Source organism: Chlorocebus sabaeus, chromosome 10 (genome assembly GCF_047675955.1).
Source record: "Chlorocebus sabaeus isolate Y175 chromosome 10, mChlSab1.0.hap1, whole genome shotgun sequence".
Taxonomy (NCBI): Eukaryota; Metazoa; Chordata; class Mammalia; order Primates; family Cercopithecidae; genus Chlorocebus; species Chlorocebus sabaeus.
The window spans coordinates 110,059,402-110,076,834 of NC_132913.1; the positions used below are offsets into that span (position 1 = coordinate 110,059,402).

General features: G+C 41.5%; 1 protein-coding gene across 1 annotated transcript in view; it reads right to left on the reverse strand.

Moving 5' to 3' along the window:
* Positions 1-12,286: 12,286 nt before the first annotated feature.
* Positions 12,287-17,433, reverse strand: part of FARSB (phenylalanyl-tRNA synthetase subunit beta) — an 82,287-nt gene continuing 77,140 nt past the window's right edge. Inside the window, exon 17 of the mRNA XM_007966441.3 lies at positions 12,287-12,628. Coding sequence (XP_007964632.1) covers positions 12,477-12,628 — 152 coding nt within the window. The 3' untranslated portion in view covers positions 12,287-12,476. The remainder of the gene's footprint in view (positions 12,629-17,433) is intronic.

Consider the following 17,433-nt stretch of genomic DNA (forward strand, 5'->3'; position numbering starts at 1 on the left):
TCTGTTGCATGGACTTTGGACCTAGTCATGGGCTGGCAGGAATTGTAGCCTGGCTTAGGAATAGCTAGGAGCCCCACTGGGTTCAGGAGAGCCAACAGAGATGGGGTGATCTGGGAGGCTGGAGATAGAGCCTTTCTTTTCCATTGCAACCTCGCCTAGCACGGTGTCTTATTTCCAAAATAGGAACCTTGGTCCAGGAGAAGGGGTGGCACCATATAAAAGTGCATTTCTCGGACAGGGTGACTTCCTTATCGTTTATTTGGTGTTTTTTTGTTTTGTTTTGTTTGAGACAGGATCTTGCTGTTTTCCAGGCTGTAGTATAGTGGCACAATCTCAGCTCACTGCAAAATCTGCCTCCCGGGCTCAAGCAATCCTCCTGCTTCAGCCTCCTGAGTAGCTGGGACTATAAGCATGGACCACCATGCCCAGCTAATTTTTGTAGAGACACGATTTCGCTGTGTTGCCCAGGCATGTCTCAAACTCCTGGGCTTAAGTGATCCGCCCACCTCAGCCTCCCAAAGTGCTGGGATTATAGGCATGAGCCACTGTGCCCAGCCTCCTCCTTGTTATGATCAAATTAGACATACTGGTTGGGTGGTAAGACCACTGTGAAAGAAAGCTCACTGTGAGACATGAAAGGCGGAGGCAGAGCTGTGAGGTCATGGGGAAAAGCCTGCTTTCCTTATGAGGCCTGGTGTTCATGCTGAAATAGGGATCTGCTCTTCCTTGTTTCCATGGATTTTGCAGGATTCCAGGTACCATTAACACACTCTTCTGACCCACGAAACAAAACTGGCTGCTCGCACCTCACCAAACAGGTTGGGGGTTAGCCTTCAGCACAGGTGGATACATCTGGGATTCACTGAGATTCTCACCCTTTCCTGCTTCCTAGTGGTTTGGGACAGGCCCTCTGCCCATTGTCAGCAGTGAGCAGTGTTTTGCTTTCGTACAAACCTGGAAGGCACTGGCATCTGCCTAGGAAAGTGGATCCGTAAAAGAACAGATGAACGCAACAAAGAAGGGATAGGCTTCCTTGACATTGCCTGGTCCTGACAAGGCCTCCCTGACATTACTCCTCCAATTTCACTGTTATCTTCTGTAAATCTATTTTCTCATCTACTGAATAGAATCAGGCTCCCTTTTTGTCTTCCCACCTCTTATCTCTTGGCAATTTTAAGGGTAATGAATGCAAGAACAACTTTAGTGTCTCTAGGGAAAAAAAGCCAACCAAATACAAAGCCCATTAAGTCTACTAGGGTGAGTCCTCTTAACATGGGAAGGCGATGATTATGCAAACACTAGAGTTCCCTCCTCTTCAGTTCCTGAGAATAAGGAACGGGTATCAAGAACTGTTTTTAAAGTTAGTGTAACTATCGTTAACAAAGTATCCATTGAGGTGTAGTGCCTGTAGGACTGAAGCCAGTGCTTTACCAACCCAACATATCATCACCATGTGCATACTCGGAAAAAATTAGCATCCTTAAAAGTTACAGAGGCTCTTAACGTGTTCAAACTGAAAAATCACATTTTTCTTTATTTCAAATATGTTCTACAGCTTTATGGTTGTGACGATATTTAGTATGTAACTTAGCGTTCCAATTTCTTAATAATTTTTAGCAAAACATCCTGTTTTTCCTTAAAATTCTTCTCACATTTATTATAGTTAGAAGGCAAAGATCAAGATGACCTGCCATTTGACTGCTTTTACATCCAATTTTAGTATGTAACTTAGCGTTCCAATTTCTTAATAATTTTTAGCAAAACATCCTGTTTTTCCTTAAAATTCTTCTCACATTTATTATAGTTAGAAGGCAAAGATCAAGATGACCTGCCATTTGACTGCTTTTACATCCAATTCTGCCCAGTATTTGCAGCACAACTCAGGGGAAGGGCCTTAGCTTGCAGGTACTCCCAGCCTGCATCTGCCCCTGCAGAGCAGTGGCTGTCAGCTGGATGAGGCACTTTTCTGTATTTCCATCCGCACGGCTGCCCAGCCAGAGTTCACAACACCGGATATCTACACAAAATAATTGTGGGTTGACTTGTCTGAAGTCAACTGACAAAAGGATCAGCTTTTCCCACGTGTATCTCTTAAAAAGAGGGATTGTGATCATTGTCACAGCAGTGGGTGCTGGCATCTCATATATATGATATACATATCATATACATAATTTTTACTGCTGTCTCTATTTTTAAGTCCCAACAATAGGAAGGCCGATCAGCTATACTGATATATTTAAGGCTGTCCTTACCTAATTTGGGTTGAGGCTGACTATATCAGCCACAGCACATTAAAGAATGAGTCAACGATTTGTCATAGGTTGGTCACTTTTTAAGTATCTGATTACTGCAACTGGAGAATGAAAAGTATATGTTGGTGATGCCAACCTCAGTTTTTGAGCACTCCTGCTCTGTGGTGTAGAATCAGAAAAAAATTGATCGGGGAAAAAAAAGGCATTACCTGATTCACACTCTTGCCTTGCTAGCCCTCTTCCATTCATTTCTCTCACAGCACTTTGCTCTGTTAAATCCTCTCTCTCTCTCTCTCTCTCTCTCTCTCTCTCTCTCTCTCTCACAGCACTTTGCTCTGTTAAATCCTCTCTCTCTCTCTCTCTCTCTCTCTCTCTCTCTCTCTCTCTCTCTCTCTCTCTCTCTCGCACCATTGCATGCCCCTTCAAAGGGTATGGTTCAGCGCCTTTCAAGACATTTGGAGTTTCTCTCTGGGGAAGGAGCGCCCCCTACTGGTCTGGCTTCAGTCTAAGTCCACGGTCCCTCTCTTGATCTGGCGTCTTGAAGATTAATTTAAAAGGCAAGCTCATCACAATGTAAGCCTACGGTCTGGCCAAACTTGCTTTTGGGAACTGTGACACCAAAGCCCCCAGGATTATCTGCCCCTCCAGGAGTCAGACAGAATGACATGCCTTTATCCTAATTGTCCACATTCCACCCCAACCCACTGCCACTGTGGGCCAAGCCATCCATCTTGCAATCTTCATCTAAAACAGCTCTCATTTCATGCCAGTTTTGCTCAAACCTGCACCGTCACAATATATTCAGAAGATGAAAACGTAGAAGGCACCCCTGAATTAAAAACACTTACATGGCAGTGGCTGGAATTACTCTAAAACATGCCCAGTGATCTCACTGTAACATGGGATTTTCTCACCCAAATAGGCAACTCATGCTTCCTGAGTGTAATCAAAGCACGTGGTGTTTTCGGGCCATATGCGCCAGATTTTTATTTTAGAAACCTTCAGCTGTCTTGCTTATGTACCGTATGTAAATTTATTCTTTTTAAAATCACTTTTATTTGATTTTGACTTATTAAATGCTTTAAAAGCCAGTGTTCTGTTTCCTTGGATTTTTTTCTTAACGTAGACCTTTTTCTCTGAGTTCATTGGACCTGAGTTGAAAAGGGGACAAAAATAAGAGGCAGGCTACATAATTCTCTGTTTTTGTCATAATCCAATCATGTGCAAATGTTGGCGAGCCACGGAGGGCCCACAGGTGTGGTAACAGGAAAGAAGTGGCATGTTGGCATCCTTAAAGCCCCTCCTCTACTCCATGATACTAAAGAACCTCCTTTACCTTATATGGAGTTAAATGTCACTATGTTTTGAAAGGTAAATTGTTTTAAGTTTTGCTAGTTAAGGTAAGTGAAAGGTTTTTAGAGATGAGTTCTCTATCAGCTGAACCAAATAAACACAACCATAATTCAAATTCACAGCCTATCACTGCAATGATCTGCTCTGCCTTTAAGCATCCCAAATTTGCTATTTGCGATGGTTCTTACAGTTGACACTGCCCCTTATTTGCAAGGGCGGACCTAGGACTCTACTTGTACTTCGAGCAGGACGTAGGAGATGTAACGCTCCATCCTATCCTGTGCGGTTTTCGCAGGACAGAGAAGACACAGCGGCAAAGAATTACAATTCAAGAGCCAAATGGTTAAGGCTGTAGGGAAGAGAAAATGATGACATGGGAACTGGGAGGAGGGGGAGACTGCATGAGTGAGGTTTAGAGAACAGATGGGGTTTGCACAGGGAATGTGACAGGAAGTAGGTAGGAGATGGTACTCCATGGCTACACAACAGCTTGTCTGAGGCACTTCCCAAACACCTCCGGCTCTTACAAGAAAAAACCAAACCATGTTGGTGATTGTAAGACTAACAGTGGTGGTGGTGTTATAAAGGATGAGCACAGGGCTGTGACACTGCGAAATCAAACCACATGAATGAGAAGTGTGAGAAGCCCATCCCAGAGGGGGTGACGTCCAGAGGTAACTTCACAGACTCCTTTCATCACTCCTCATTGAAATACAGTTGTCCCGTGAACAACTCGGAGCTCAGGTGTGCCAACCTCCTATGTAGTAAAAATGCATATAACTTACGACTCCCCCAAAACTTAACGACTAATAGTCTGCCGTAAATGGGAAGCCTTTCTGATGGCACAAGCAGATTACCACATATCTCATATGTTATAAGCATTACATATTGTATTCTTACAGTAAAGTAAACTAGAGGAAAGAAAATGTTAAGAAAATCATAAGGAAAATACATTTACCCTTCATTAAGTGGAAGAGGATCATCACGAAAGTCTTCATCCTCATCATCTTCATGTTGAGGCGGCTGAGGAGGAGAAGAAAGAGGAAGAGAGGGGAGAGGAAGGGTTGTTCTGTGTCGGGGGTGGCAGAGGCAGGAGAAAATCCGTATGCCACTGAACGTGTACAGTTCAAACCCATCTTGTTCAAGGGTTAACTGTACTCACCAGTCAGCCTGAGCACCTTCCCCCTCTGCCATCTCTGCATGCACAGCGTCATTCTCATCCTTCTTGTTCCTCTCTTGGTGGACATGACCAACAGCTGGGACCTCCTTCTGTGTCCTTCATGCCCACTCCCTTCCTCAGTCTTCTCTTTGCTCAGTTCCCTGAACTCGTCATGTGAAACTTCATTTTAAAAATATTTTACCATGATCCTGGCTCTTCAGGGAACTTCAAAATGCTCCAAATCTTTATTTAATGAATTGTGAACGAAGCCCTCATCCTCTAAGAGGCTACCCAAGAGCCAAGTGGAACAGCAATATACACCTATCTCATTTGAGACAAGAGATGTTTTCCTCAAAGCTGCTTGTGTTTTGATTTTTTTAACTTGAATTTTAACTGCACGTATGGGTTTGCCATTAAAATTCAAGTTAAAATTTTGATTCTTCATTTCTGTGAACATAAGACTTTAATAGGTGACTCTGTGCACACCATGCATCCATTTTTTTTCTTAAAATGAGACACACCTGTAGTACAGACTTGGATATTTACAGAGTGCACATTAAGAAGAATCACAGTTAAATGTGGGCCATGAAGAGAATGTTAAAGTCTTAAAACTGTAGCCACGTGAGACAGGGAGCCATACAAAACCAAAAATAGTAATTCTTTTTCCACACCTGTTTATAAGGCATGCAAAAACAAACAAGAAAAGTAAGGATGTAGCTAGGAGTTCCTCTGTAATGCTTCTTTAACGCACACCCTCAACACACTCTCTCTCTATGGCAAGCCAGATTCTGCCCAATGCAGGTGTTCAAATGTCAGTTCCTCTTTAATATACACAAAGATGGCCTCAGATCATTGGGGGTGAGTCAGGGTGACAATTGGGTGCTGCCTTAATGCCCATGCCTGCAAGAGTCTTGTAATCTACCTGTATCCATGAGTGCAGATAGGAGTGAAGCCTCTTGGGCTTCCAGTCTGCAGTGTCTCTGTCACGTGGAAACCTGATGGGTGCCACCGTAAGTGAAGCCAATTATGCACAGTGCTCACTAAACACAGATCACTTTAGCCTTCCTAACTGGCCACCAATAAAAAGACGCTGAAGTATCCTGAAGATCAAAGAGAGATTTCCACGATGCCTCAATACAAACTCCAGTCTGGGCCTCCGCGTGACAGGCCTTGTGCCTAGTGTTTTGCACAAGTCATCTCACCTACGTGATTTGCTTAAGGGGCACCTCTGTCTGGCTATCTTGTGTCATCTGCCCCAGTGTCACCCAAGTGCTCCTTTGTTTAAATGTTCTGCCCAAGACTCACGCCAAAAAATCTCTAGTTAATCCCACCTATCTCCAGTGCGGCTTTTTCTCAGTACCTTTCCAGCAACAAATGTGACTGTTTATTCTATGTGTCACGACTGGTTTCTTGCCAGCCCTAAGCAGTTGGTTATTGTAGGGACAGGTGTATTTTATTCCTGACAAAAAGCTGTGACATGTGGAAAGCAGAACATTTCTTTTGCTATCAGGTTTGATATCAACCAGGCACATTTTCTCCACATCTTCACCTTTCCGCCTAGAAGGCCAGATTTACTTCATGTCTCCAAGTCTCTGATTCCAGCGGTGTATGCAGCAGCTCTCTCTCAGCCTCACCAGCACTCTTCACGTGATGGATCCTTCCTCAAATGTTTTCTTTTCTTTTTTTTTGAAACAGGGTCTCACTGTGTCACCCAGGCTGGAGTGCTGTGTGGTGCAATCCTGGCTCACATGGCAGCTACAGGCGCACACCACCATGCCTAGCTAATTTTTGTTATATATATATATTTTTTTGGAGGGGGGTGGGTAGAGATGGAGTTTTGCTATGTTGCCCAGGCTTTTCACTAACTCCTGGGCTTTAGAGATCCGCCTACCTCAGTCTCCCAAAGTGCTGGGATTACAGGCATGAGCCACCATACCCAGTCTTCAAATGTTTTCTCATGGAGATTCATGCCTCTTTCCTGCCTTTCTTCAACAGAAACAAGGAAGGCCAAACCTTACAGATGAAGAATGAAAAGCTTGAGTGTGGACCTTGAGTATATCCTCAGCACACTCCATTAGTCACATCGGAAGAAAAAAAACCTACAGGGTTTGGTCAAACATAATTCAATTAGACACTTTGTTGGAGATATTTATTCAACTCACAGTCTAGCTACAATATTCATAGTCATCCTTTCTGCCTACTAGAAAGTCAAAGCAGAGAATACCTGAACATGAAGTAGACATCATGGAGACTCAAACCACTTTGCGTCTGCGTTGCCCTTCTTGCTGCCTGGCCCATTTGTCAAGCACAGTCGTTTGGCAGCCCTTCTTTTATCCCAGCAGGTCGTGTTCCCTACACGGGCTCTGGTCAGGGCTCTGAGATGACCTGTGCAAAACACTAGGCACGACACCTGTCACGCGGAGGCCCGGACTGGGGTTTGTATTGAGGCATGGTGGAAATCTCTCTTTCATCTTCAGGATACTTCAGTGTCTTTTTATTAGTGGCTAACTAGGAAGGCTAAAATGATCTGTGTTTAGTGTGCACTGTGCATAATTGGCCCCACTCACAGTGGCACCCATCAGGTTTCCATGTAACAGAGACGCTGCAGACTGGAAGCCCAGGAGGCTTCACTCCTATCTGCACTCATGGATACAGGCAGATTAGGGAACTGTTGCAGACTGTCCCAGAGGTGTACTGCTGACTTGAATTTTATCATGCATGCCACTCTCTACTTTTTGAATGCAAGTTTTCAATAATGTGTTTTAGTTTGCTGGGACTGTCACAACAAAAGACTACAGGTTGGGTGGTTTCAATAAAAGAATTTTATTTCTCACAGTTCTGGAGGCTGGAAGTCCAAGATCAAGGTGCCAGCAAAATAGGTTTCATTCTGATCCCTCTTTAAGCTTGCTAGTGGCCACCATGTTGCTGTGTGGTCACGTCACCTCTCCTGTATGTGTGTGCCAGGTAGGCAGAGAAACAGGGCAAGCTCTCTGATGTTTCTTATCAGGTCACTGAGCTGGTCATGAGGGCCCCCCTCTCATGACCTCATCTAGCTCTAATCACCTGCCAAAGGCCTCATCTCCAAAGACCATCACACTGGAGGTCAGAGGGTCAACATGAATTTGTGGGGATACATTCAGTCCATAATAATATAAAAGTTATTCAAGGCCCTAATAACATTACAAGCCAGAAGTTGGATAGCATATTCTGCTTAAGGCAATGGTGTCCGTTGAAGGCTGTCTTTCTGCTTTTGGATAAAAGGGACAGAAGGGCCAAAGTCAATACTCAAGTATTAGGGTTAGTGATGTTACACAAAACATCAAGCACAAACAGATTAAGATTGAGAAGCAAGATTGTGAGCAATGTTCTCTCTCACCAAGCTGATAAGCCCATCATTGCTGAGAGCAAGGGCAGTGGTTAGGCTGGCTAGTTTGTAGTAGATTACTCCTGTTTAAAATGTGAGAATAGTCATTCAACATGTTTTACATTCAAAACACATCCTTTGACCTAGCGACTCCTACATCTAAGATGTAAGGTACTGGAATAATATATTGTTCAAGTACAAACGTCACATCAAAGAAATATCTAATGAACTCTATGCATCTCTGAATGTGTCTGTCAAAAGTAAATATTTATACAGTCTTGCACCTATTAGGACTGGTTTTCCTTGGGGCCCTAAGCCGTGCTATTTTGCAGGATGGGGGGTTCGTTGAAGCAGTGTTTATAATTTCAAACAGTTGGAAACGACTGAATGTCTACCAACAGGGGAATAATTGAACTATTATGGACATCTGTACAATAGAATATTACCTCATTTAAAAGAATGAGATAGGTCTATAGGCACTGACCTGAAAAAATGGGACATATTAAGTGAAATGTCATGAGAGATATATAAAACAAAAAACAAAACTTGTTGCAAACCAGTATGTAGAGCATGAACCCCCAAAAAATGGGAGCAGGTGTGTGTGGCTGACTGTACAAATCAAGGAAAATGTCCAAACTAAGGAAACAATACAGGCTAAATTGTTAACAGTGATTAGTTACTTTAGGGAATCAGAAGGAAGAAAGGTAGATTAGCTCGGGAAGACCACAGTTTGAACAGGTTTTTTAAAGTACTGGACTTAACAAGTTTTAACTTTTTGTTTTCCATTGTTTTTATATTAAGTGTAGAAAGTCCCATTATTTACTTTTGCATAAATAAATAATGCAAATCAGTGAGTGGGCTGTAGACTCCAAGTCACTCTTTATATAGTGTCTCAAACTCATTTATTGGCTATGTGACTTCTAAGTAAGTTACTGATCTCTCTGAAACTCAACTGTTTTCACCCTACACATCAGGGAGAATTCCTACTCTCATACCATTATTAAACCAAAAAAATTAAAAGGTGAAAAAAAAGCAATTCAAAAATAAAAACAGAAGAGCAGGCCAGGCGCCTGTAATCCCAGCACTTTGGGAGGCACCGGTGGGCAGATCGCCTAAAGTCAGAAGTTCGAGACCAGCCTAGTCAACATGGTGAAACCCTGTCTCTACTAAAAACACAAACATCATCCAGGCATGGTGGTGCACGCCTGCAGTCCCAGCTACTCGGGAAGGTGAGGCAGGAGAACACCTCCACCAGGAGGTGGAGGCTACAGTGAGCCAACATCGCCCCACTGCATTCCAGCCTGGGTGACAAAGCAAGACTCCATCTGAAAAAACAAACAAACAAAAACCAGAAGAGCACTGCAGGACTGTCAGGCTGTAGTAGTAGAATTTAAGTTTTCTCTAAGCTAGAACAAAAATCAATTCCATTTAATTTTCACTTTAATACTACAGCTCCCAGTTTTTACTAAGAAGGTGTGCATCTTCTGTAATAAAGGCTTCTGGCAGTACTCACAGACTGCCCTGGCTCCAGTTCAAATGCTTCACCAGGGACAAGCATAAGAAGATCTGGCTGCAGAGCCTCGACTCATGAGCTGAAGGTTCACTTCTTCCAATGAGGCCGACGCTGTTTTTCTTCCTACCATTTCCTGCTTCCAAGGGCAGAAACGTCTACATGATGCATGGAGTTGATCTTTCCCCTTTCATGCTGGGATATACAATTATATACAATTAGGTATTAGTGGGTTTTTCATTACAAGTAATTTTGGCCACCCCTAAAAATATCCAGGTGGGTAGCTGCTGACAGAACAAATGGTTCCACCTACTTCAACCATGGCTATCATATGATGATCCCTAAGCCATGATTTTAACTAGAGCGAACCTGCAACTAAGAGAGAATATATCATTAATAGTTGTGGACCAGTGAGCCATCTTGAACAGAACTGCCAATTCTACAGTTCAGGCTATTTCTCTAGGCATTTATCAACTGGTGTTACGTAGTTAAAATTAGTAAAATACTACATGTTACATTACATTCTTTTTCTCCCAGCTTTACGAAGGTATAACCTACACCTGAAGTACATGTACCACCTCAATTAAGATAAAATTTCCATCACCCAACAAGTTTCCTCTTAACCCACTGCAGTCAGTTCTCTTTCCTGAGCTCCTGCCAACAAACCTGCTTTTGACTTTTTTAGACTCTTATGTAAATAGAATTAAGCAGTCTTTTGTGTCTCTTGCTTTCACTTAGTGTACTGTTTTGAAATTCATTCATGTTGTTTTGAGGATCAGTAGTTCATTCCTTCTTATTGCTGAGAAGTATTCCATAGTATGGATATACTGCAATTTGTAACTACTGTAAGTAACACTGTGAACACTTGCATAAAAATCTTTGGCCATATGGGTAAACCTAGGAATAGAATGGCTAGATGGTAGGTGTATGTTTCAAGAGACTGCCAAGCTATTTTCTAAAGTCACAATGTAACATTTTACATTGTGACTCACCAGCAGTGCGTGAAAAGTTCCACTTGCTCCAGGCTCAGCAATATTTGATTTATGAGTCTTAAATTTTAGCCATTTTAATGGGTATGCAGTTTATCATTGTGGATTTTATTTGCATTTCCCTGATGACTAATGACGTTGAGGATCTTTTCAAGTGCTCATTGGCCATTCATATATCTTCTTTGGGGAAATGTTTGTTCAACTCTTGCACGTTTTTAGAAAACGGTTGTTTTATTTTTATTATTAAGTTTTAAGAAATCCTTATGCATGCTGGATACAAGTCCTTTTGGCACGCATTATTTTTAGAGGGCATATTTCATTTTGAAAATGTTGTAAGGATCTGCTCACAACAGAGCTATGAAGGGTCAGATGGAAGTCTGTGTATTCACAAATCTTGCAAGTTAGACACTACTGCCCCAATTCAAGGTTGTAATATGGTGGGGTTTTCTCCTAGTAGATTCAGCAAAAGATCCATAAACATAATTCTTATTTCACTATCTTTGTTAGCTACATCTTTTTTTTTTTTTTTAGACAGAATCTCACTCTGTCACCCAGGCTAGAGGGCAGTGGCACAATCTCGGCTCACTGTAACATCTACCTCCCGGTTCAAGAGATTTTCCTGACTCAGCCTCCCAAGTAGCTGGGACTGCAGGCCCACACCACCATGCCTGGCTAATTTTTGTATTTTTAGTAGAAATGGCGTTTTGTCATGTTGGTCAGGCTGATCTCGAACTATTGGCCTCAAGTGATCTGCCCACCTCAGTCTCCCAAAGTGCTAGGATTACAGGCATGAGCCACAGCGCACCCAATCTTTGTTAGCTATTTCTACTGGGACTGTAAAGTATTATATTTTATCATATTTCTTATTACTTCAATAGTACCTGGGAACTTCTCTCAAACATTAGACCCAGCTCTTTTTCAGACATAGTACCTACTGGAGAATTCTAGATTGAAGTAAGAAAGGAAATTGGGATATAAAATAAGGAGGATTGGCTGAAGCTTAGCTTCAGAAAAAGAGAGGCCTAATATCTCCCTATAAGAGAGAAACTAGTAGCTCAATTAAGTATTTAAAACCATGATTTTATAACTGACTGATTACAGTAACACGTATGGCCTATGGCAAAAATAAGCTTCTCATTGTTTCTTAATGTTCATACTGCCTTGATATCAATACTTGTCCATTTTAACTCTTACAGCAGAACAGATCTTCGTTGCATGTACTCCATCTTAGAGTATCACAGATACAGTAAAAAATACCTGTGCACCCTCACAAATTTTGAATCCTTGTATTACAGAATCTTCTTTCACTTTAAACTGATCTCAGAAGCTATAATTGTTGGACCATAATTGATTCTTCAACGTTTTCTAAAAATATTGTTATTTTAGTGTTTCTCAATGATGAATACATGTCAAATGTAGAAAATCAAAGCTAAACCCCTCAGTTATCTCAAAGTCACGCAACATGAACTCTCATCAATTATCTTGTTTTATCAATAAAGAAAGAAATGGGATCTTGCTATGCAGGCGTAATCCGCTCCAATGTGATGCACTGATGTCTAAGGAGCACATCTGCCTTTCAGAACAGATCCTGCACTCTGCCAGTGCATTTCTCTGGCACTCCACAAGGCTTTTACCCAACAATGCAGCTTCACACACAGACACATTCGTATATGGCACAAGCTGGTCTAATGCAGGGAAAGGGTGGTCTCTACCCACACAGCCAGACAGTGCTTTCTACTTTATTAAACATTAAAGCCCAAATAGACGTTCCCTGTGGAGGAAGACTAAAGGACACTAGGGGAGGAGAAAAGGATACTTGGGAAGAGAATCACACCACAGAGACCAGTCTTCACAAAAAGGGTCCAATATTGATTTCTAGCGAGGAGCAGGGCATCGTCAGCTCAAACTTGGTGATAACGTCAGGATGAAGGACCCCAAGTTTCCCAACACTTTGACCCCTGGCAAAGATCTCTGCACATCGCCCGGGGAAGAAAGCAGGCCCTGAAAAAGACAAAGTGAAAGAAAAATCAATGTTTCTTCTGGCAAAATGTCAACAGACATTTAACACTAAAAGCCCACTAGTCTACTTTAAAAATAACTATTCTTTAAACCACTGGCTATGAAAAGAGAACGCTTCCTCATACTTTCTAGTATTTAAAAGAAGGATTTGCTATCAAGAAACTCTTGCAAGGAAAAAATCAGGGGCAAATATGAAAATAAGGGCCCTGTAATTTTGGTAACAGGGGCCCGAGTAGGAATGATAAAATCATGGAGGCTGCTGAAGGCCCACAGTCAGAAGTCCTAGGGGACCTCTGCCTGCACTTGGAACCAGTCCTAAAAAGGACAAAAGGCAAAAAATGAAACATAAAACTGATGAACTTGCATGGGAAGAACCTGTTTTCAAACAGGTTTTTCCATAGCAACGCTCACTGAATAAGACATCGACACTGAATTCATTTGCTCTGTACAAAGTCACTCTTTCTCACCTTATTACATAAAGAAACCGGAGCCACAGTATCACAGGCCGGCTACCGGGGGAACCACACCTCTGACGACAGGCCATGCTACCAAAGGCAACCCATATTCCTGTCTGAAAACAGCTTTCTAGGCAGTTTTGGAGCATCTACTCTAAAACCACAGCAAAGGTCAGCCCAACACAAGTCTGGGTTGATGCCTCGTTTACTTCAAGATAGGCAGAAAGTTCTCCCTTCCTCAGTGCCAATGCACTGATACAGCTTACCAAGACAGTAACAATTCTTGAGGTTTACAGAGCTAAAAATGAACATACAGGCCCACTCCATATTCATGAAATTACCAGTGCCACAGGAATCTATCAATGCTCTGTACTCTCCAGAGGTTTACAAATATGCCGACTCATTGCTCTCACCACCAACTTGAAAACAGATCAGGCCTGCAGCTCCTGACCAATTCAACAGAAACATTTACTGGCACACACTATAAATACCCATGCAGAGCTGGGCCACAGCGTCCAGCCTGCCACTTCAGAGTGAGTGCATTATTGATGAAAGAGTAAACTGCTGAGTCTCTACTAATGGTTCCAAGCTCAGCATGCTTAAGAGATACAGAATGAGGTTGGAGGGGAGGGGAACCCGCTACCATCAAGTTAGTACCATAGAGACAAAGGCAATTACATATATTTCTTGACCAGCAGAGAAGGATTTTGTTTATATTTCTGGGGAAAGAGCTGGAAAACATTCTAAACTGTCAACTTAAGTAAACCCAAAGCAACAGAGGTGAAATATTAAGGTGGCCTCTTTTTCACATCTCTCCAAACTAAACAATTCTGCCTCACTGTCTTTTAAAGCAAGAATTTCAGTGACTGCATTTAACTATCTGGCTCTATGCACTAATCCACACTTGGGGTGAGGGATAGGGAGGGAAACCAAATAAAACAATGCAGAAACCAAACCCAACTAATAACATAGAGTCTCAGTTTCATATGAATATTACTAAATCTGATAAAGATGGTACATTTTAATTCTATCAAAATAAATATCTAACTTAAAAGACAAAACTCTCCACCCCTCGACTCCCCAAAAGAAAAGAAAAATCTTCAAATGACATGTAAGTGAAGATTACATAAGGTGTTAATGGTAAGCAATATAATCAAGAACTGCAGAACTGGAAGGACTGCTGGGGACCATTTATCCCAGCACCCCAGCACCCCTTTACAGAGCTAGACTTGAATACAACCACACTAACTGAAAAAAGACACCAGCTTGCTGTGGTTTTTTTCAACTTTTATCTTATTAATAGATTCAAGGGGTACGTGTTCAGGTTTGTTACCTGGGTATATTGTGTGATGCTGATGTTTAACACCAGCCTATTTTTAAGGGACACTCAGAAAGGCAATGTTCAAGATCTTCCCTGGTAACTTTACTGTGTTTAAGAATCCTCATTGTACCAAAATCAATTCTTTCATCTATCTTCAATTCCAATTTGACTGGTTTCATTTTTACTGAAGCATAAAACCAAACTATTTTAGAATCTAAGCCAGATGTGCTAGTTCTAGCAATGTTAGCAAAATAAAGCCTAAGAGATAAGAGCTTAGAATTTTTTACTTCATAAAACGACTTCTTGAATCAGCACTTTATTAGCAAAATTCAGTTATATTCTTCTTCAGCTGCCAGCTCTACCTCTCTCCAGAAGTTTGGATCAAACTTTGCTTTAGCTCATTAACCAGTTAGGTACTTGATCAGACAAAAATATTTCTGTCACTAAATATAATTTTCCCTCTTTCCAAAGAAAAGCAAAAAAGAACTAAAATTCACATTATGCTTTATTTAAAACATATCCAAGTATATGAGTATTCTACATAACATAAACATCAAAAGCTCTCACCTGGGCCCATAGACCCATCCAGGCCACTGCAGCATCTCAAACCACTCTGGAGTCAGAAGGCCTTCACAGTGGTCCAATGGAGCTGATAGCACATACAGGAGCCTGCTGCCCTCTTGTCCAATACTAATCATCCTCCCCTACCAACTCACACGTAAAAATGAAGCCTGCTGTCCTAGCATCCAACACAAATTATCCTTCCCTACCAACCCTCATGTAAAAATGAAGCCCAGTGATAAGATTTCGGTATAAACTCGACTTTGCTGAAAACTGCACGCTTTATATCTGACCTTGTGAAAAATGATAAAATGGCAAGTTAAAATTGTTATCACAGGTTAAACACGTGTGATTTTCTTATCGACTCCTCTTTTCAGCAAGGTTGAGGTTCTGTCCTCCTCATACACAAATTAAGAGGTATGCATACAAAAGGTCCTTCAAGTAGTCTATTGGTACAACAGAGAGAATCTAAAAAATGTGCCACTTGACGAGATATTACATGTAAACTAGAAATACTGAAGGAAAATATAATGTTACTAAAACACAAGCATTTCTTAGTGCTTTTGAAAACCTTTAAGGTTCAAACCAAACTTTGCAGGCAGAAGTGAATTGCTTCAAAGGACAGAAGAGAGAATAACTACGTCACTAAGAAAACAAGGGAGATATGGCCGACTTGGGCAACAATTAGGCCCTAGAGTTCAAAGATGAGAGCATCTCCACTGCTGGCAGAAAGGGGGTAGTTCACAATAACTCCGGTAGATTAATGTGATCATAGCACTCTAGCTAGGACTAATGCACCTTAAAACAGAGTATTTCCAGAAATAAAAACAGTCACATCTAAATGGAACAAAACATGAGTCTAGGCTGGTGAAAAATCAGACCTGGGTGGTAACCTTATAGCATCAACAAACAAAAACATATTTTTAGAGAAAGAGCAGCATGCTGTGTCTAGAAATATGAAGTTGCCAATTCAAAGAAAATCACATTGCTTTGTGAAATGTGAATTCTAAAATTCAAATTCTATAAAGTCCATTAGTTTTCTCTTACTGATGTTTCGAGATGCGTAGTACTACAATTTTCAATGTGAGCCCAACATGCTCCCAGCAAAAAGCCTCCCAAGCCCGCTTTTCTACCTACTTCCTTATACTGGTTAAACTCTCAGCTTTGCTGCTATCTGTCACAGTGAACGGCTTCCAACATAAAACAGATGTGGGGCAAATAGTGTTCTCTGTTGAAATACATGTGAAAGTCTGGACAAAAGAAACATCAGGTAAGCACAAATAAGAATTAAATTTCCAAAACTTAGTGGGGTGTTAGTAAGTCCCTTAATTAAAGCCTTTGTAGCATCTCCTAGAGGTCTGTAATTGTCTCTGTGCTCAAACGGCAGGACCACTCTGAGGACCTTGGGGGTAATTCCTGGGCCTGTAATCCAGCACAGCACCCAGTCTTTAGCACATTTTCTGGCTAATTGACCATCAAAGAGTTTGTAAGCTCCCTCTCTTGCTCATTGCTAAACACTTTTCACAGTTTCTTTTTGCCTCATTTTTTTTTTTTTAAGAGTAGTATTATAGACCCAAAGTTTGGATAAGCTTTACACATAGAGTCATTCCTATAATTTTAGGGAGCATCGGAAGTAGAAGCTTAAGGTGGTAACTGAGTAGACCCCCTAATCTAAAAACATTAGAAGGCGTTATCAAGCACCTTCTTAATTAGAGTCTTAATTCCTGATCTTAATCCCCCTGCCACTGGCTATATTCAACTCATTCATTTGGTATTTTATTTGTCCCATCTGTAAAAAGTCATCTACTCATACAATTTTATTTTTCCCTTTTTTTACAGTACTAATACATGATGTGAGGCTCGAACCCACATATTGTACTGCTTGCAATCTGGTACTTAACCACCCAAAATTTCTGCAATAAAGAGATAAGAACAAAATATAAAGGGGGGGCAGGGAACACTGGAAAAGGAATGTCCATATGTCACATATGTCATGGCAAACAACAGAAACTATCATCATGAGTTTTAACTACATATAAGTCTCCAACTTCAGGGATGAAATAAAAAAATACACAATTATACAGATATTGTAAGCCACTGGGCCAACTGAATATACTGTAAATATGTTCTAAGTGACTAATTATGTACTATGGAGTGAAGGGAGGACTAATCATTTCACAGGCTGATTTGGGGGTTGGTATCTACCCAAGCCCTTCTCCTCCCAGAAAAGGGAAACAAACATCTCCAGTGTTCCATTCTGGGGTGAAATTGACAGGGTGGGTGACGTGGCAAAGTGTGGAATGAGACTGGAACCGTAATTTCCTACAGAGGAGGAAATTCCGCCTGGTTTCCCACTAGTTTTCTGAGAATGCAGTAACAGGAATTGTAGGACTCTGCCGCCAGCCCACCGACATCACCTTCCTTTTCTAAACAATGTTGACTTAAAGGAA